The sequence below is a fragment of the Zootoca vivipara genome, chromosome 8 (genome assembly GCF_965207765.1).
Source record: "Zootoca vivipara chromosome 8, rZooViv2.hap1.1, whole genome shotgun sequence".
Lineage (NCBI taxonomy): Eukaryota > Metazoa > Chordata > Lepidosauria > Squamata > Lacertidae > Zootoca > Zootoca vivipara.
Genome location: NC_142591.1, coordinates 38,341,882 through 38,363,019, shown reverse-complemented (window position 1 = coordinate 38,363,019; position 21,138 = coordinate 38,341,882). Strand labels below are relative to the sequence as shown.

The window sequence follows — 21,138 nt, the reverse complement described above, 5'->3', positions numbered from 1 at the left end:
GTCTTATAGCTGTTCTATTCCGTGGGGTTCTCAAGACTTGTTCAGACTGAACATGCTAATTTTCTGAGGAAGTTTGCTCAGTGTATTTATCTTCTCTGGGATATATAGAAATGTGTCAATTGTGAGAAAAATAGGTGGTCCAGGAAGAGAGATTTTGCATGTGTATAAGATACAGGGTGGGGGTGGGGGAGTTCATCACCCTATCTCCCTCCCATTCCTATGTTTTAAATTGCTCCTGTGCTCCTTGCTTTATTTGACTTTGGAAGCAATCCGCATTGCAACTCTTGGGTCTGCCATTTACATATCTAGTTGCCCCTTTGCATTTCATTCCTTTTGTCACCATCAGCTCTGCTTTATGTCATGCTTTGTGATCGTTTGGCAGGATCGTCCGCCTTCCCGAAGAATGCACCTGCAGGACTGTTTTACAATAAGTCTCCCGGACTGAAAACAGCACCTTAGGAGGGCACCTTCTTCCGCCAAGATGAACTCATCCAATCAACCCAACATCCCAGACCTTAACTTGAGTGCTCTTGGGAGCAACCTAACTGTGCCCACCGTCAAGACTAAGGCATCAACGTGTGAGCAAGTGGTCATAGCAACGGAGGTGTTTCTCATACTTGGCATTGTAAGCCTTCTTGAAAACATCCTAGTTATCTGTGCCATAGTTAAGAACAAGAACTTGCACTCTCCTATGTATTTCTTTGTGTGCAGCTTAGCTGTTGCTGACATGCTGGTCAGCGTGTCAAATGCCTGGGAGACCATAACCATATATTTATTAAACAATAGGCATCTAATTATTGAAGATGTTTTTGTACGCCACATAGACAATGTTTTTGATTCCCTGATATGTATATCTGTTGTGGCTTCCATGTGCAGTTTGCTAGCTATTGCAGTAGACCGGTATATCACTATCTTTTATGCCCTCCGTTATCACAACATAATGACGGTGAAAAGATCAGGGCTCATAATTGCATGCATTTGGACCTTTTGTACTGGCTGTGGGATCATCTTCATCCTTTATTATGAATCGAAGTACGTCGTCATGTGTCTCATCACAATGTTCTTCACTATGTTGTTCCTCATGGTCTCGCTGTACATACATATGTTCCTTCTGGCTCGTACTCATGTCAAGAGGATAGCAGCCTTGCCAGGATACAATTCCGTTCACCAGAGGACCAGCATGAAAGGTGCCATCACCCTGACTATGCTGCTGGGCATCTTCATTGTCTGCTGGGCTCCATTTTTCCTCCATCTCATCCTGATGATATCCTGCCCTCAGAATCTCTACTGCATTTGCTTCATGTCACACTTCAACATGTACCTCATCCTCATCATGTGCAATTCAGTTATTGATCCCTTGATCTATGCCTTCCGAAGCCAGGAAATGAGAAAGACTTTCAAGGAGATCATCTGCTGCTACAGCATAAGAATGGTCTGCGGACTGCCCAGCAAGTATTAGGGGAAATGTGAATTTGGGTTAAAAGAACAAAACGTCTTAAGAGGTTCTCTAGATGTTGTTGGATTTGAACCTGCCATCAAAATGGTTAATGGGATGATGGAAACTGTCGTCCAACAACATTTGGATGGTCACATGTTCCCCACCCCTCTTCTACACATTTTATTGTTCTATATGGAATGCTATGTCCGGCTTGTGATAGTGATCATTTCAGTGTGGGAACCTGAAATTTCTCTCGCTGAAATTACTCATTTTAGACAGTTTTCCATGGGCTCCCATAAACATGAGTGGCATCTCTTTTACTATATGAAAGCACTTAGGGTAGAGGAGATAACCCAACACTGACACTGACACACACAGAGACTAAATAATTGTGCAAGTGGAACTACTTCTACCCCATTCTCCTTACCCTTTAATTTTTTCCGGAGGGTTTCCCCAACATCCTGGAGCAGATTTGGGGGTGGCGCAGGGCACATGGGGTGGAAGGGAGAGGGAGGGAGGGATAGTCTTGTTGTGCAAGTGGAAGTCATTTCACTCACACAATTATTTAGTTAAATATTGGCATCTATCTATCATCTATCTATCATCTATCTATCTATCTATCTATCTATCTATCTATCTATCTATCATCTATCTATCACATGTGTGTGTGTATAGCATCTATATTTTTTCATTTTCCTAACTAGTGACTGTAAATATATTTGTTTCATTCCTTTTGCACTGCATGAAACCCTGGTGAGTTTTAAACCAAACAATGCATTTGTTGGCATTCTTTAGTTCTGATAGGATCTGTCAGGTACAGAGTGAAGAGTTTCCTTCACAGGCTCTGATTAATACTAGGTGACAAACACAATTTGCAAATGCCAGGCTCCACGTGCCTCAGCCTCTATGAGGATGGCCAAGAGATACCAAGACAAAACAAGATATCTTGTTTTAAAAACAAGAACAGCACAACAGATGAATGTACTGTAACCGAAATATTTTCTTACGTGGAATGCAAATTCTGAAGACGTCCATTTTGTTGTGTCTGTTACTTGTCGATAGAAACGTGGCTAAAAAGCCTGCTGTAGAACTGTGATAGAAATAACTAGGCAGAGTAGACCACTGGTGGGTGAAGGGGAATGGATGTTCCAACTCTGCGGGCCAATCGTTTTGGTTTACACAGCCAGCACTGTTGTTGTGTGGCACAGGGAAGCAGTATAGACTGGGATAGAAGAGAGTCCAGGAGCAGCTCCGCAAATGGCATCTCAGTGCTGATCATTGGCTTGCAAATAGCAGCGGCAGTGCCTCTTGTGTTGCTGTATCATTAAAAAAGAAAAGTGGGTGGAGCAAGACCTTTGTCTCCAACTTGTTAAGCATAGGAAACAGCTCTAGCTTTTGCAATGTGAATGTATTTTGGTATTATGACAGCTAAATTTCATTTACAGATCAGCTGCTCACCAGGTGCCCATTGCCCTGTGCACGTGTTTTGATGAGATAGCCTGTGCCTATGTTTACAAATGCACTTGATGATACACAAGGACACTTTTCAGGAAAAAATGGTGGACTTTATGCACCTTTCATATTAAAGATGCGTTAGAAACAGGGATGGTTAGAAACGTTGTGGAGTTGCAGAGTTGGAAGGGACCGTGAGGATCATCTAGCCCAATCCCTTGCAATGCAGGAATCTTTCGTCCAACATGGGGCTCAAACCCACAATCTTAGATTAGGAGTCTCATGCTCTACCAACTGAGCTATCCCATTTGAAAGCCCAAATCAGAAAGAAGCCCTGCAATCATGGGGATCATCCAGAGGCATATACAGTACTGCAAGTCTCTGGTTGCAAAAGAGCTCCAATTTTCTTTTTTGGGGAGGATGACAAAGGTCCTATGATGTAGAGACCTTGACCCTATTTGCACGAGCCTATTATTTCCTATTGAGAGTATCAACAATCAGTGTCATTAAAAACTCCTACCATGCTCAGAGTAAATGGGGCATGAATTAAGCACCTTTAAATTTCCACTGATTTCAGCGGGAGAGTTAAGCATATGCTGAAATCTCTTTTGAATTAAATAGGATTTAATGTTGCCTAGATTAATGTCCTAGTTTTTTTTAGCATTGCAGGAACTGAATTCCAGAATCTGTAGAGCACAGCCATTTCTTCATCCTGAGTGTGCATTTCAATGTCAAATCAAGAGGATTATTACCTTTGTGATTGTTTCAAGGTCAATGCTGAGAAGCATTAAAACATATTCTCATCTACACAGCAACTACCCAGTCAACCTTGGGAAGTCATTTTAGAAAAATGTGGAGGAACAGACATACCTGTAGGCCCCATCATTCTCAGGGAAGAATTGCTTTTGGAAAGTATGCTTTCTGGGAACTGCAGTGTTTAGGAAGGTGAGAGGTGGGTTGATTTCAAGGCATTAGTCTTCCAGAAAATATAGTGGATCTGCAAGACACCTTTTTAAATTTTTTTTGATGTGTGCATTCATACATAAAATGCAGTAACATGCAATTAATAATTTTCTAACATATACTTGAAATCCTCCTGAGCTTTCAGTACAAAGTATAAATCTCAAAGTGTCAGCAGTGAACTTGTTTTAGGGCAAAGTTTTTTCAGGGCCAAATTTAGTCTTCAGACTGCTTGTAGGTCTTGGAACCAGGAAGCAGTATAGTGTGGTGCTTGATGTATTGGAAAGAGATAATTCTTTTGGTAGGGTTTTTAACTTTGGTTAAAAACTAAGTGATGGAAACTGAAAGAAACATGTGCATTATTGAATTGTGCGTAAGCAGATTTGCCTTTCTCTTGAATAATATTTTCATGTTTTCTGAAATATCTGACTATGCCTTCCATCACTGTGACATTAGGAAAATTATAACATTTTCTTATTTTCATCCCTGCAACATCTATATGAATCAGGGTGTTATCTGATTCTGCTGATGGGACCCTGAGGCTAGGGGATTGTGACAGCATGTGACAATAACATACTTATTGAACCCATGACAGCATAATGAGGTAATAACTGAAATAGAATTTGAACTCATATGGATTTCCTTATGCTCAGGTTCAACTACACTAGAACTTTTCTTTCAGTGAATTTGGTGAATGGCTTTCAGTGATTTTTTTAAATGACTGGACTTAGTTAATTCTTACCATGCAGTCCTAAGGGTGGCTGATGGGTCCAAAGGTAGTTAAACCATGTCCTCATTTGCCCCTTTCCCAATTCTCTCTTTTTTTCTACATTTCCCTCCCATGTTTCCAATGGAAGGGAAATAAAAGGATGATATTTAGATTATCTCCCGAGCTGGTATAAATTTCTTCTAGGTTGGGGGAGTGGGATGGAACCAGATTCTTTAACTGCAAATCTTTTCACAGTCTTCCCCCAACACATCCCCAACTCTTATATCATCTCCCTTTTGACCTTAGTGATTTTGGAGTTCCACAGAAGTTGCCACAGCTGTGGAAGGGTGATGGGGTCGGACAGAATCTAATACTAGATCTTCCTCTCTCTTTCTTCAGCCCTGGCCATAGGATTGTAGCCTAAAACCTACACGAATGCATTGTGGTAGAGCCCAACACTGATGGTATTAGCAGTCTGAACTGCTGTGCCATGGTGAATTTTGTTTGTAGCATTAAGAATGGAGAGTTCATATTATTTATTGTTATATTGTAAAAAGCACAACATGCATCCTATTTGTTCCATAAGGAAATCACAGTCTCCAGTGGGCATTCCATTTAAACATGATATAGATAATATTGAAAATTGAAAAATTCAGCTGTATAATTTAATTTAAAAGATTAAGTTTGTTGAAATGTACATAATCTCATTTTCTCTGGAATTTTACTTGAAATAAAAATATATGTCTCTGATGTAGTTTTGAAATGGGTTGAAATGGAATTATAGAACTTGCCTCGGCTTGCCTGAGAATGATAGCACATCTCTGCCATTTTTAACAGTATCAGTAAGACTGCAACTGGCCTATTTTTGTAGGCTTGCCATCTAGAGTAAAACCACACATTTAAATTTCTCAGTTTAAATGCATGTATTAACTGCATTTTCAAAGTGAATTTTATTCTTGATTGCAAAAGAAATAGGGTTGTCTCCCAATTTGTGTGAGCGGAAGGCAGCCCACGCAGAAGGCCTTCCCCTTCTGCTCTTCTCCCATGCAGACCCAAAAAGTCTCTCTCTGAGGTAGGGAGCATCTACCAAACAGTGCAGGATATTGTCAGGGACTGGCTGGATGACAAGGAGTGGTGCGAGGCACCTGCTGGCAAACCCCTAGGAAAGCCTCAGAGGAGGAAGGTTCAGAGCATGAGGAATGGTAGTGGGACACTGAGGACAGGTCAGGGGGGAGGAGAATGGTGGGCCATTGAAGAAGCAACAGGCTTGGGCGAGAGGGAAGAGCCAAGGGCAGAAAGCTGTTCAGACTCAAAACATGAAGCAAGAGTCCTGTCCCACAGTGTTATGGCTACGTGAGCAATCTCCAGAAGAGGAGGGGTCTTGGGGGCAAGTGTGAAGCAGGAACCTGGCAACTGTGCTATGGAAGCTGGTCCTGCCTTGAGACTTCTCTGCGTTGTCTGCTGTTTTCTTGAATAAAGAATTAAACTTCCTGCTCATCTCTATGTTTGAGTGCTGACCTATGTCTGAGCCAGCCCTGACTGATATGTTGTGTCACATAGGGCTGAAGTGGGAGGGTGTCCTAAATTGCCCAAAATCAGGCAGAGAAGTATCGTCCTCAATGTCTCTTTTCCCGATGTCATTCTGGAAGGTTAAATGTACACTGATGGTGTGGAATAAATGCTACAAATAAAGAAAGGAAGCCATTGTATGCACAGATATCCATATACCGTATGGCGGCAGGACAGTGTACTTCGGACCATGTTCATTGTGATTTGAGAAGCACAGTTCACTTAACATTAGAAAACATATTGTGAATAAAATGATTGATCAAGTCCCTGTATGGACAAGTGTATTATTATTTATTTATTTATTTCATAAACTTTATATACCACTAGATTATGAAAACCCTCAAAGTGGTAAGTATACAAAAAGATAAAAGAAAAGAATCAAGAAAATTTAACAATCATATGCATATCCCTGTTCATATTTGTCTGGACTGTATTTACTAGTTATGTGGATAGTCCTGTAATGGAAAATTAATGTTCATAATGCAGAAGAGTGGAAATGCACAAAACATACACCTGCATTATTTGTAGTATATAACTTGTAGTTTTAGATTGTATACACACACATTCTATTTATATGTGCACAAATTCCAACTCTGCACCTGAAAAGCCCACTGAATTCAGTAGGTATAAACTAACAACTGTGTGACTAGTTATCTGTGTCCATGTGTGTGTTATATGCTCCAGCACCATGATGTGCAAATATAATATTAAATTCCTATTTAATGAGGAGGAATATGAAAGGACTAAGCTACAGGTGCCAGGAATAACTTCTCACCTGAAGTGAGGGTTGAAAGTGCCTTGTGTGAGCTAATGAGCAAACACATGGCATGTGCCATTCTCATCCTCCGGAGTTTTTGCACCACAAACCTTTGATGAAAGATGTGTGACGCCTCTTCTGTGACCTTTATCTAAAAAGGTCAGTCAGAAAGGAAGGCTGGATGCATAATGAGGACAACAACAGCAAGCAACCAGAGAGAGCAACGAAAGGCAATGGAGTAATAAAGGAAGCCAAACTGAAGAGAGAACTTGATACTTCAAGGCATAGAAGTTGGGCTGATAACGACTGCACCATCAACCATAAAATTAGACACATCACTGTGCAGGGCGAGGAAATCAAATAACCTAGTTCCTGTCCCCCCCAATATATGCACTGACATTAGTCTAAAAATCCCAGTGGTGTGGTAAATTGCAAAGAGACCTGGCCTTACAATGGACCATATGGGCTTCAAAGTGCTGTATTTTATCATGAAAGAGCATATAAAAGTCATTGCACAGAAGAGGAACACTTTGTACTTGCTTTACTTTGTTTATCCCTCCTAGGTATTTTCAGAAGCAGGTGTTTCCATGGGTAACTGATTAAAAAGCAAACAGATCTCAAGGCAAATCACACAAGCCCCCCATTTTCCCACAAAAAAGGCTTATTTCTAGATGGTTGAATCCAGTGCTGCTGCTGCTGCTGTTTCACTCATGTGAGTTTTTCACTTGCACAGTGGAACTTCCTCTGCAGTGCCCCTTTCACCCTCTAAATCTGGTCCAGAGGTTTGGAGAACCACCAACCCTAATCTCAAATGCTGATTCACCACAACACTGCAAATGATTCCAGCAAGTTACATTGTGTCCCAGATCAGGTTTTTCGTGTCAGGTTGCAGGAGATGATGGGACAGTGGAGGCAAAGGATCGGGCCCCTTTCTTCACAGGCTGATCCCTTCTTCCCTGATCCCATTGCTGCCTTTTTGTGAAATGAAAAGATGCCGGGCACTCCAAACACAGAAACTCCTATGGCATGTCTAGTTTGACCCTAGAGGTAAAGTTGAATACTGTCACTCAGCAGCCCTAATGGGGCAGCTTATCCATGCACAATTTTTAAAAAAGCAAAACACCAATAGACACTAACAAAGCTGATACCCCTAGGAAAAAATCAATGGATGTGCACATGAGGCACAGGAGCCCATCAGAGATAATAAATGGGGCAGCACTTGGAGCAGCCCCCTATCTTGCCCTTCTCAATGCTCCCATTCTACTGTTCTTGGTGATTCATTAGAACTCTGCAAAAACTTGTGAAAATTATGTTAGAGACTTAAATGTCTGTAGGATTTTGCCTACTCCTTAGTCAAAGCCATGCTTCAACGCTGTACAGTGGCACCTCGGGTTAAGAACTTAATTCGTTCCGGAGGTCTGTTCTTAACCTGAAACTGTTCTTAACCTGAGGCACCTTTAGCTAATGGGGGCTGCTGCTGCTCTGTTCTCATCCTGAAGCAAAGTTCTTAACCCGAGGTACTATTTATGGTTATAGGTAGGTAGCAGTGTTGGTCTGCCATAGTCGAAACAAAATTAAAAAATTCCTTCCAGTAGCACCTTAGAGACCAACTAAGTTTGTCATTGGTATGAGCTTTTGTGTGCATGCACACTTCTTCAGATACTTTTCTTCAGATACAGATGTATCTGAAGAAGCGTGCATGCACATGAAAGCTCATACCAATGACAAACTTAGTTGGTCTCTAAGGTGCTACTGGAAGGATTTTTAAAATACTATTTCTGGGTTAGCGGAGTCTGTAACCTGAAGCGTCTGTAACCTGAAGCGTCTGTAACCCGAGGTACAACTGTACTTATGTTTGGTGTTCTGCATCCAAACATTTGCTGGCATCTTTCTGTAATAGCTGATCTCTGGTTTTATTTTTTTCAAAATTTCTTTTTTAGAATAAATGTTAGATGTTTTTTATTGTCTAGTTTTACGTATGATTGTGGCAAACTGCTCTGATTTTTTTTAATGAATAGTGGTATGTAAATACCCTCATAATTAATAAATGAAGCATACTGCTAGAAAACAGCAAAATACTGAACTTCACATCTCTTTATCTACATGTTGGTACAATGGTATTTTTTTTTTTTAAAAAAAAGAAGAAGATTGGTATTCTAATGAATAATTTCACAGAGCATCTGAAGACATGTTGGGTTGCTTATTGATTGGATAATTATTCTAGTTTCTTTTTTCCTCTGAGAACCTAATTAGCAGATTGATCTCAGGAGACAACAGCGAGCTGCAAGCAAACAAGAGGAGAAGAAGCAGAGGGATTGGCTTAAACTGAAAGATGAAAAGAGTTAATTAAGTCTGGTTCATCTAAATGATGTGGGGAGAATGGAAGAAAACTGATTTGGCTAGAATCTGATTTAATATTTATTTTTTTAATTGATTTTATTTTTATTGTATTTGCTAAGCTTATTGTTTCACATAAGCAGTGCAAAAAGTGTTGAAATAATTAAGTATATGATAAAAGTTGTGACGAAATCTGGAAAGTGCAGAAATCTGACTTGGGTCTTGCTACCACCATCCATGGCTTGGAAACTTCCCCAATTGGATCACTGTAATGTGTGTAACAAAGAGCTGCTTCTCATCCCAAAGTTGCCCTTGTTTTGAAGCAACAGCACTGGTTTCCATCTCTCAGGACTGCTTGTTACCTTTTGTCATGAACTGGTAGGACGATGGGAAGGAGGAAGAAGATCCCAGTGAGGGGTGTAGGTGGGACTGGGACACACCGGGGCAATCATGTGATGGGGATGGAAGTACAGGGTGACGGAGGATGGCGAGGGGATGAGGGTCAGTGCACAGGAACCAGAGCAGCAGGACCCATCACCAGAGCCAGAAGGGCCCCTGTACCCATGAACATGGTGGGCTCTGAGGTTTAGGGACTAGTAGGAGAGACACTCTAGGAGACTGAGACAGGCCCACAGCCCAGCTCCCTAGCTGGCCAGGTGGGGCTCACTAGCTCTGGGTGGAGGGGTATTATTCCTCAGATGGGTGGAGGGGTACTATTCCTCAGCTTGGAACAAACGAGAGTTTCATGTCTTATCAAGCCCAGATGCTGAAATCAGTGAAGTACAAAAGGGAAGCAGAGCTGAGTGTCTGCTCAGCTGCCCATGTTGGTGGCCCTTGGCTCAGATGCTCCTGAATCTCTAGGGGGACTGTGCTTCAGGTTCAACTCTGGACTGTATCCTGACAGCTGGACTTCAGTCTTGGCAACTTGGATTAACCCTGGACTGTTTTCCCTGGACTTTGGCTGTATGGTTTGACCCCTGGACTTCAAACTTTGGACGTGACATACTGACTTGCTGCCATGTAGGCCAGGGGTTCAGGACACCTTTAAAATGCATATGTATTATACATGGAGATTTAGGAATAAATACTATAATTGGAATGAAACTAAATCTTGCAATGCTGGGGAGGACTGTGACTCAATGCTCAATGTTCTTGCTCAGTCTGCTGTCCATGTTGTTCTCCTTTCTTATGGTTCTTTACTAAACTGGACTTGGACCACCCTTTAAATTAATCAAAGACTCCTTCAAACTGAGGGCTACCCTCTGATAGCCTTGTAAATGGAGAGCTGTCCTCTGTACAGCAGGACACATGGCCACCCTAGCTCAAGAGTACATATTACCCACTTTGGCTGCATAGCCTACACACCATATTTTTATTCCTGGGAACTGCAGTTTATCCCCCACAGAGCTACTATTCTCAGCTCCAATAACAAACTAAAGCTTCAAGGAATCTTTTTGGGGTGTTGTTTGCTTTAAATTTGTGGTGTGTATGCAGCTCAGTGAGAAAACGGAGCGAGGCTTTTCCTGTGATGGTGCCTTGTTGTGGCTTGCTTAGAAAATGCGCAGGTTTAAGAGCTTAAGGTAATAGCATGCTTAATAGCTGCTTTGGGTTAGTGTGGGAGAGCCTGGCAAAGTTGGCATGATAATTAACCACATTGTTAGTGCCATTATGTGGTATCCTGGAGTGATGTGAGATGGAGCCCTCCACAGTAACCATGGTAGTCCAGCCATTTTGAATGGAACATCTCACCTTAGAGATCCACTCAGCTAAGAATGAAGACTGTTTAGATTTGTAGCACTGAGCTGTTCAAATTTAAAAATAACACACATGGAAGGGAATGAAAAAAAGGGACCTGGATGATACCAGCAACCTCGCAACTTTAACCTAACCTGACCACCACCACCTTTATTATATGTAGCATACAATTTTTTTTATTGAACAGAAATGGCAAACTTTGCTTCAGCATCGAGAAAATAGCTTACAAAAGCACACAAAGCTCAAGTGACAGCTCTGTCGGTCTCAACAATTCACAAGTAAGCCACTGTTGCCAAGGATGCAGGACTGAGGGCTTTTGTCTGTGGCTGAGGGCGTGTTTAGGGCTGAACATATGTTGAGAATAGCTGAAAATCCTACAGCACAGTGAATGCTAAAGCTAACTAAGTATTCTACAGGTAGGATCGCAAACAAAAGCCTCAAATGGCACTGATGGCTTCAATCTTATTTATGGAGGCGTAAGTTCTCCATTAGGAACCACCGCTTCTTATAAAACCAATGAAGAAAAGAAAGAAAAAGAAAGCAACTTTTGTCCCATCATTTTTGAACAGCTTCTTTTCCATGTTTCAGCGCTGCTCAGGCAGTTGTACAAACAGATGAAGGGGATGGAGGTGTGTGTGTGTGCAGGCCCGGGCCCCAACATCCCCCACATACATGGTCTGGCATCACTTCAGACCTTCATGTTTTCAGTGCAGAGATCCAAAGTGGAACCAGTGTGTATGTAGACCCTGAGGGGAGGGCTGTGTCCCTTCATGCCGTTGCTCAGATGTTACAAAATGCATATATTAGCCCATGTATGACAGTAAAAAATAAACACGGAAAATCTGACCACATTCACACTACACTTTTAAATAATAATAATAATAATAATAATAATAATAATAATAATTTATTTATACCCCGCCCATCTGGCTGCGTTTCCCCAGCCACTCTGGGCGGCTTCCAACAGAAATATTAGAATACACTAATTTCTTAAAGATTAAAAGCAGGCATCCCCAAACTGCGGCCCTCCAGATGTTTTGGCCTACAACTCCCATGATCCCTAGCTAACAGGACCAGTGGTCAGGGATGATGGGAATTGTAGTCCAAAACATCTGGAGGGCCAAAGTTTGGGGATGCCTGATTAAAAGCTTCCCTAAACAGGCTGCCTTCAGATGTCCTCTAAAAGTCTGGTAGTTATTTTTCTTTTTGGCATCTGGTGGGAGAGCGTTCCACAGGGCAGGTGCCACTACCGAGAAGGCCCTCTGCCTGGTTCCCTTTAACTTGGCTTCTCGCAGTGAGGGAACCGCCAGAAGGCCCTCGTTACTGGACCTCAGTGTCCGGGCAGAGCGATGGAGGTGGAGACGCTCCTTCAGGTATACTGGACCGAGGCCATTTAGGGCTTTAAAGGTCAGCACCAACACTTTGAATTGTGCTCGGAAACGTATATCACTTTAATCTGGCATGGTCTCCCTCCACCCTCAAAGAAATCTGGGAGCTGTAGTTTAAGAGTTCTGAGAACTGTTAGGAGGACCATGATGCTCAGAAATCTTCCTTTGGATGAAAACAATTACAACATTTTGCTATAAGGAATTATTGGAAGTAAATTGGTTGTTAGGGACAAAAGGTAAGATGTATACTATTACCTGTATTTTCAGTCTTCATTCTTAGATGGTAACCTATCCAAGGATAAACTTAAAGCAATCAGTTTTCTAGAGTGGGCTCTATGGAGTTATGGAAGGTAATATAAGGTGAAGGACTTAATAGGCATAGTTCCTTTAGGCCCATCCAACAGAGTTCTCTTGCCTGGGTGCCCTATGGATGTCATGATGGCCACGGGATGTAGTGATGGCCCCTGACTTGGAAGACCATAGGATAGGACAAGTTCATGGAGGATAAGGCTGTCAGTGGTTACCAGTCAAGATGGCTATGTTCAGCATCCACTGCCAGAGGCCTCTGAATACCAGTTGCTGGGGAGAGTGCTATTGCATCATGTCCTACTTGTGGGCTTTCCATTGCCATATGGTTGGCCACTAGGAGAATGGGATGCTAGGCTAGATGGAACTTTGGCTAATTCAGCAGGGCTTTTCTTATGTCTTTACACAAGAGGATGGCAAGACTAGTCAGAGGAACCTAAGTGTACCTGCCATAGAAATTAATGGAGTGCTGATAGCCCACCCACACTTGGTCGTATAATTTGGATCCACAGCGCCCACATGAACAGGTCCACAAGTCTATAGTTTCATTTTATCTAATTGCAATTCTTTGTCTGTCGCTTAGTTAATTACTTTGATTGGTGTACTCCTGCTTGAAGCCAGGCAGAGGTTAATTACTTTGAGTCGTCCATAATGAATTTCCAGAACTCAGTGTAAAGACATTTTAATTATGCAATCCATGAGGCACAGTCAATAATTACTGAAAGACTCACAAAATTATGGTCATGGTACATAAAACTCACACGGCCTGAACCTACAGGTACAACCTGGATGCTTTCATAATTAATTGCTATCAACATTCAGTGCAAAATTCCTCCTTTAAGGAGCTGAGAAATGGTTTCTGTGGTGCACAAGAATAAAGTGGAAGATTTGATATTTGGTAAATAAGGTCATCATTCATAACCTTCAATAAAGGTTGCTGTCAAAGTCATCAAAAGCAGCAGCTTCTTCACCTTTTTCATTTCCACCCATAGAATGCAACATAAGTTTTCACTTAGATATTAAAAGATTCTCTTCATCACAGCAAGGAATGAATTGGGGAACCCATAGCTGCCTGAGTTTTTACATTTGCCATAAGGATCAGCATACCTATGGGCAAGTTATTCCAACCCCTACCCAGAGTCTTGTCTATTAGGAATTATCTGAGAGTGTTCACTCTCACATAGCTTGATGTCACTATGTGACAGTTCTGATTTTGCAAGGTTAGTTATAGACAGAGGTGAGAAATTTGCTTAACGTATGCAGATTGCTAAAGTGAATGAAATGCCTGAACATGCTTTTTAGTTTTTTTTGCTCTGACTCATCAGTGACTTCTAATTTTCCAAGTCAATTATATTGACCTCTCCTCATGCGCCATTTCAGATTTCTGCACTCTTTTCTTCTTTCTTTCTTTCTTTCTTTCTTTCTTTCTTTCTTTCTTTCTTTCTTTCTTTCTTCTTTTCTGATTTCTAACAAATCCTTACCTAGTTCACATCTCTTTCTGCATAATAGGAGCAGCATGACATGGAAAGATAATAGGAACTGGCTTATTTTGAACAAACATGGTCTCTTTCATCCTTTCAGTGTCATTTAATCCTCCTGCTCTGTGCAGAAAGATTTATTCATGCCACACTTCAAATCCTCAGCTTGATAGACCAACTTTTGATGTGTTACCCATATGCAATTTGGTGGAGCCCAGTAAAACTGTGGACATATTTTCCCTACCCACAAGGACTTCAAATATTTACTGCAGCCATTTGAGGATTCATTGAACTATGGTGTGCTTTTTAATTACTTGTTCTGTAAATCATGTTCGGTAATGACTTATGGCAAGTTGTTCCAAAGCAGTCAACAAGATAAGTGGGAATGGTGTGGAAGCACCTTCTATACTGAAATGGCAAAGGTACTAAAGGTAAAGGTAAAGGGACTCCTGACCATTAGGTCCAGTCGTGACCGACTCTGGGGTTGCGGCGCTCATCTCACGTTATTGGCTGAGGGAGCCAGCGTACAGCTTCCAGGTCATGTGGCCAGCATGACAAAGCTACTTCTGGTGAACCAGAGCAGCACATGGAAAGGCCGTTTACCTTCCTGCTGTAGCGGTACCTATTTACAGTATCTGCTTGCACTTTGACGTGCTTTCAAACTGCTAGGTTGGTACTAAAGGTTGCATTTAACTAATTTTAACCCAGAAATTAATGGATGTAAGCAATGGGCATTAATTTCAATGGGTCTGCTCTGAGCAAAAGTTTTTTTTTTGAAAACAACACTAGAAGTCTTTTATTTTTAGAAATAAGATGACGATCAGAGTGCACAGAGGTTTTATTATGCATTGTGCGTGGAAGAAAGTGCCTGGAGAAGTTCTTCACTGATTCTCATAAAAGCAGAATTTGGGGTCAGTCAACAAAACAGATTAGCAGTAGTAGATTGAGGGCTGACAAAGGAAGCACTTATTTGCACAAGGCTTAACAAATATATGGGATTCATTGCCAGAAGATGTAAGGAACGATTACTGGCTTAGATTATTGTAAGTGCGGAGGTCTGAAGGGAGGTTGTTGCTCCTTCGGAAGCCGGAAGTCAGCGTCATTACACCGCAGAGTATTTATGCTGGCCTGCTTGAATGCCTTTCCATCCTCCGTGTTATCTGGAAGGCTCAGAGGCATCTCTTACCAGAACAGACTCTGTACCTGTGACCAGAATGTACCTGACTCTTTGGACCGCCCTCTTTTTAACATCTTCCGTGATGATCCTTCGATGTCCTCTCTGTGGCTTGGGCCCCCCGCCAATAAACAACACTCGGTGCAGTCTCTACTGAGAGATGACTCTCCTGTTCTCACTAGAGTTATGGTACAATTTTTGACCAGGATCTTTGAGGTTAAATCTGGGGTAGTTTGGCCTGTATAATAGTGATTGCCGAGGATTCCCTCTTTACTGTATATTTCAGAATTATAACACATATAGACAGTCTATATAGTTTTTATTGTCTTATATATGCCAATAAAGGTGTTGAATTGAATTGAATTGATTATTGTAAATGCTTATTAGGTGTATTCCTGAGCTTGTGGGCTTCTCAGGTGCATGTGGTTGGCCACTCTGGGAAAGAGGGTTCTGAAATAGATTGATCCAGCAAAGCTGTTTTATGTTTTTAATTGAAACAATAATTACAATATTCCAAGAAGGCATTAAAAAGAAAGATAATTACAAAGATCCAAATAAACCTGAGCATACATTAAAGCAAGGGTAGTCAACATGGTTGCTTTCAGATGCTGTTGGACTCTAACTCTCATCCCCCTTGACTGGGGCTGATGGACTCCAACAACATTTGGAGGCTACACCTCCATTAAAGTGTATGAGGTGAGAGAAGCCTTGTAAAAGGTAAGCGCAGACCATTCTGGAACAGAAAATCATAGCATGCGCTATTCATAGCAGGAGAACACCACAGCCAGCAAACATAGGATATGAGTTCAGTGATTTGCTGGTTGGCACTGACTACTCTTCCCCGGCACCTTTGCTGGGATCAGCTACTGGGATATGTGGTTACCAGGCCCTAAGGTCTGAAAACATCAACAAGGACCTGACTAAGCTAAACGTGTCAGATTAGAAGCAATCTTTAAGGAGTGACGCTCTAGTTATGTGGTTATACGCCAGAAGAACAGCATAGGAGATTTGACATCCCATACAGTACACCTCAGGAAAGGTACCCATGTTAGTCTGTTGTGTTGCAGCAAGAGTCATGCGGCACCTTAAAGACTAGTCAATGTATATTGGCATAAACTCTTTCTTGGAGCAGAGCCCACTTCATCTGATGTACGAAAGTGTTGTCCTCAGTCGGTAGCTATCTATATCTATATGGATATTGAGGGAAATTATACGAACAGTGGGGTTTTTTAAAAAAAGCACAGTGACCATCCACAACAGTAGTAATTGGTGGCAAATGCTGTGCATATTTCCCTAAGTTGAATGTTGCTAGACAAAATGCTAAGCTCACAGTGGATGTTCCTGCACACCCTGCCAGAAGTAGAACTTACAGGTGTACAAACTTCATACAATTTTAGAATATGGAGTTCGATATTCAAATGTCTGACATTACAGATGATTTCAGAAACACCTAAAATTAACCATGTTTTCAGATCCTGCTGCTGAAGTAGTGTAACTAATTGTAATTAATAGAAATCGCATTAATGTGTTTTATAACAAGACAGAGCTTTTGATGACTAACAGCTGGCTTCATCTAAAAAAACATTTGTTCCCTGGATGATTAAGTCTAAATTCATTTCTATCTTTTCTACTGAAGCTTTTAAATCAATGAACTTCCACCATTTTCTCATTGTTGCCTATTTTAGTTTAAAACTTAACTAAAGTATCTTTATATCTATGTGCTCACTTCAGTAGCACACACAATAAAATTGAAACAATACAGATCTATCTATCTAACATTAGGAGTATGCAGTGTATGTGGGTATATGTGGAATCTATGGTCTGGACTAAGGACTCAGCCATGTATAGATTCACACATTCCCTCCTCCTCTCCTTCCCTCAGTCCACACACATGTGACTTAACACTTCCTGGTTTGTCAAGCCATACTTCGCTGTGATGTATAAACTGGCACACTGTACTGTGGTTTGAACAATCCCTCCAAATCAAGTTTGCAAATCAGAACCCAGTTGTGTGCACACACGACTAATTTCTGATCCCCCACAAACTGTATCCAAGCTAGCCTCCCCTGAACATGGTGCCCTCCAAACATCTTGAAATGCAGCCCCATCCAGTATGACTAAGGGTCAGAGATGGTGGGAGTTGTAGTTCAAAACATCTGGAGGCAACGAGGTTAGGGAAACATGATCTAAGTCATGTCTGTTACCACTTTATTCACCCTCTTCCTATGAATATATTTTTTAGCCTAGCAGCAAAAAGAGAATGGTGGTGCTTTGGAGACTAATTGATTCATTATGACCTAAGATTCTGTAGGCAGCAGCCTATTCCTGCAAGGCTGATTCACATGTGGTCTAGAAGCATAATTCAGTCACATGGCAGGGAACTGAAGAGAACCTGTGGTTCACATGCTGTGCATATAGCCTCTAATAAAAACCAGTGTCTATGTGAGAGAAGATGCATAAGCCCAAGGTTCACTGCTGTACCCCACTGTGTGGCAAAGCAGTCTCAAATGTCAACATCATATTATTTTTTGAGATACAGGGATACCTTGGTTCTTGAACTTAATCCATTCCAGGAGTCCATTCGATTCTTGAAACGGTTTGAAAACCAAGGCGTGGCTTCTGATTGGCTGCAGGAGCTTCCTGCACTCAATTGGAAGTCGTGGAAGCCACGTCGGATGTTGAGCTTCCAAAAAAACGTTCGCAAACTGGAGCACTCACTTCCAGGTTTGCAGCGTTCAGGAGCCAATTTGTTCAGGAGTCAAGCTGTTTGAGTACCAAGGTACCACCGTACTACAAGACAAAGCAAATGGTTCTATGGAAGTGCAGCTTGTGGTGGCTCTGCATTCTGTTTTTGAAGTTCCAGTGGCTAAGTCCAGCTTGGCTTCCTGCAGCAGAACAATCTCTTAAATGTACTTCTCAGCTCTGGACTTCGAAATGCATAAATCATGGGGTCAATCACAGCATTGCACATGATCAGTATACCATTCACGTGAAAAATGGACCCATAGCAAATGCAATAAGGGTTTTGTGGGCAAAACGCCATCAGAAGCATATGAAGGACAAAAGGGGCCCAGCAGCAGAGAAAAACCCCAAGTAAGACAGTTAAGGTAATGACTCCTTTCATGTTAGCTCTCTGGTGAACCGAGCTGGTAGGCTGCAAAGCAATCTTTTTGGCATGAGAGCGTGCAAGCAGGAACATATGGATATAGAGGCTGAGGATAAAAATGAGCATGAAACACAAGAAGACAGAGAAGGACACAACAGTAGCTGTTTCATGGGAGAAAATGACCACTGCGATGCCACTCCCAGCACAGAATGCCCAAATGACCACCAATATCACTAAAGTACACTTCATTGTCATGATGTTATGGTACCGCAGTGCATAGAAGATGGTTATATATCTATCAGCTGCAATGGCCGACAGACTGAAAATGGAACCCAGTAAAGATAGAATAAACATGAAATCTAAAATATCATCCATTGTTTTTTCCAAGGCTCCCTGACATGTTAGGTATCTCATCTTGCAGAAGATGATGAAGAGGATGTTCTCCAGAGTCTTGTACAAACTCCCCAGCATGTCTGAAACAGCTAAGCTGCAAATGAAAATATACATGGGTGAATGCAGATTCTTATTCCTCCCCACTGCTATGAGCACCAGCAGGTTTTCCAGTACTCCTAGAGCGGCAATGGTGAAGAAGATTTCTTCTGGCACAATGACTTGTGCACAGTCAGAGGCGTTCATTGAGAGTTCACTGTTGTTTTCCGATGGAGGAGCATTTGTCTGTACCAGAAGCCTTGTTGTTTCAGAACCTCGGTCGATCTTCATTGTTGCAACCATATATATTTCAGTACTCACTGTGGCTTGACCTTCTGCAACAGCCACTGTGTCCAGCTGAGCATCTTGTTATGGTGAAATCATTCAAAGTAAACCTGGGGAAATGGTTAACCAATAAGGAATGAGAAACACCAAAATGAAATACATGGAAAACTTAGACTGAGTTCACATATGTTTACTAGAAAATGTAAGCATTCTGCACGTATTGTTCTTGGTTGCTACTGGGAGTTGCCTGCTCCCTAATCCATGTAGGATTCAAGCTTGAGAAGAAGCAACAGAACCCATATAGCTCAGAGCATTATGGTTGGTTTGGCTCACTCTGCTGAAATGCTAGCCGTGTTGCCGTGAGGTGTACAGTGCCCTGATCAGATATTCATCTGGGACGTGTGAGAGCAAAACTGTGTAAAGGAATAAATATAGAGGAGTAAAAATATCTTCCAAGTAATTGAGGCATTGTGCTCTAGCCCATGTCAGTTAGATGGGAAAAGCCACAAAGGCTGTGTATGCATTAGTGTCTTAAACCACAGCAAGGTCATCCTTTTCTCAATTCGGATCAAAGTTGGTCTGGGGAAAAATGCATCAAAACACGACATTTAATAAGATATGATAAGATTGATACAGGATATATGTGGATTGTGGCTAACGTCATGTGTCCACTGCTTTCTAAACTAGCAGTGGAAGCAAAGTGGATACAGAGCAAACTATCTGGCTACACCAGGGGTAGCTAAAGTGTGCATTCCAGATGTTGCTGGAGTCCAATTCCCATCAGCACATGGCCATTGTTCAGGGATTGTGGGAGTTGTAGTCCAGAAACTTCTGGAGGGCACCATAGATACGTACATAATATATTGTTACAACTAGGCAACTATTCCTTTGTTAGGGAGATGGTTAGTAATTCAGAACAGGCAGTCGATGTCTATTTAGATAAGGGATGGTGAACCTGTTTTCCTTCAGATGTTGTGAGACTCTAACTCCCATCAGCAAGCATGCCTAATGGTTAGGGATGATAAGAGTTGAAGTCCAACAACATTTGGTGGGCCAGAGGTTTCCCATACCTGGAATCAAATTGTTTGGAGATGATCCAATAAACTGGAGATCTTATCTTCACTTTCCACTGTCCACACATTGTGAAGAAACATTCATAGAGAAGAACCTGCTATCTCTGTTGAACCTGATAAATCATAGGAGAAACCTAAGCTGGCTCCACTCTAGGACATGGCATGGCCATTGGCTCTCCCAATATGTAGACAATGGGCTAGTAGGGATGCAATGTTGGGAGGACAGGACTGGTGGCCATGGCCCTACGCTGCCCTCATGCTGTTAGTTGATTGTGTGTGAATCTCTCTCTCTCTCCCTGTTAGTCTCTATGTACACATGTGTATGTATACATTATTAGTAAATTGCATATGTGTGAATATCTATCACCTAACTATTATAGTGATCGTAGACTGGAGAAAGTTACCGTAAAGCAAATTTATTATTTTCTTTCTTTAATAATGAAGCTTTCTCGGCTTGGTCAGATGCTGCAAATTTTTTTTGGGGGGGGGGAACATGCCAGAAATTAGCCGGTTAATATAAATCTCACCCCATCACAGACCAATTACAAGAAACACCATGGAAGATTGACAGGCAAATGTCATTTCTCACATGATCTTACTAACCCAATTTCAGGGATAAAAAAATCCTTATGAAAATGTGTAAAAACTTCATATCCTGAGACTTATATTGATTTAATGAAAAGTAGGAAATATTTGCATTAGGCATAAGTAAACTGCACTGGACGAAATGGCTAATTCTGCACGTAGGTGGAAGCAGATTTTAAACCCATGCAGAGCCTGATTCTGTGCATGTTCAGTCAGAAATAAGTTTTACTGATCTTGATGGTGCTTCCTACAATGAAACGCTAGGGCAAGTTTGCAGTCTGAGGCTCAAAAAGGTTGGATGAAAATGTTTTCCCTTTTCCTTCCTGGCAAGCTTCAT

The 21,138-nt window shown here is 41.6% G+C and overlaps 2 protein-coding genes across 2 annotated transcripts; one reads left to right on the top strand and one right to left on the bottom strand.

Annotated features, from left to right (window-relative positions):
- The first annotated feature begins 328 nt into the window (after nt 1-328).
- On the top strand, nt 329-6,399 carry MC5R (melanocortin 5 receptor). The gene has a single exon (XM_088675302.1). It carries the CDS (start codon nt 482-484, stop codon nt 1,457-1,459), a length of 978 nt encoding a protein of 325 aa, XP_088531428.1. The 5' UTR covers nt 329-481; the 3' UTR covers nt 1,460-6,399.
- A 10,856-nt stretch (nt 6,400-17,255) lies between these two features.
- Nucleotides 17,256-19,242, bottom strand: MC2R (melanocortin 2 receptor). Its single transcript, XM_035125899.3, has one exon. It carries the CDS (start codon nt 19,159-19,161, stop codon nt 18,190-18,192), a length of 972 nt encoding a protein of 323 aa, XP_034981790.2. The 5' UTR covers nt 19,162-19,242; the 3' UTR covers nt 17,256-18,189.
- Nucleotides 19,243-21,138: the final 1,896 nt, after the last annotated feature.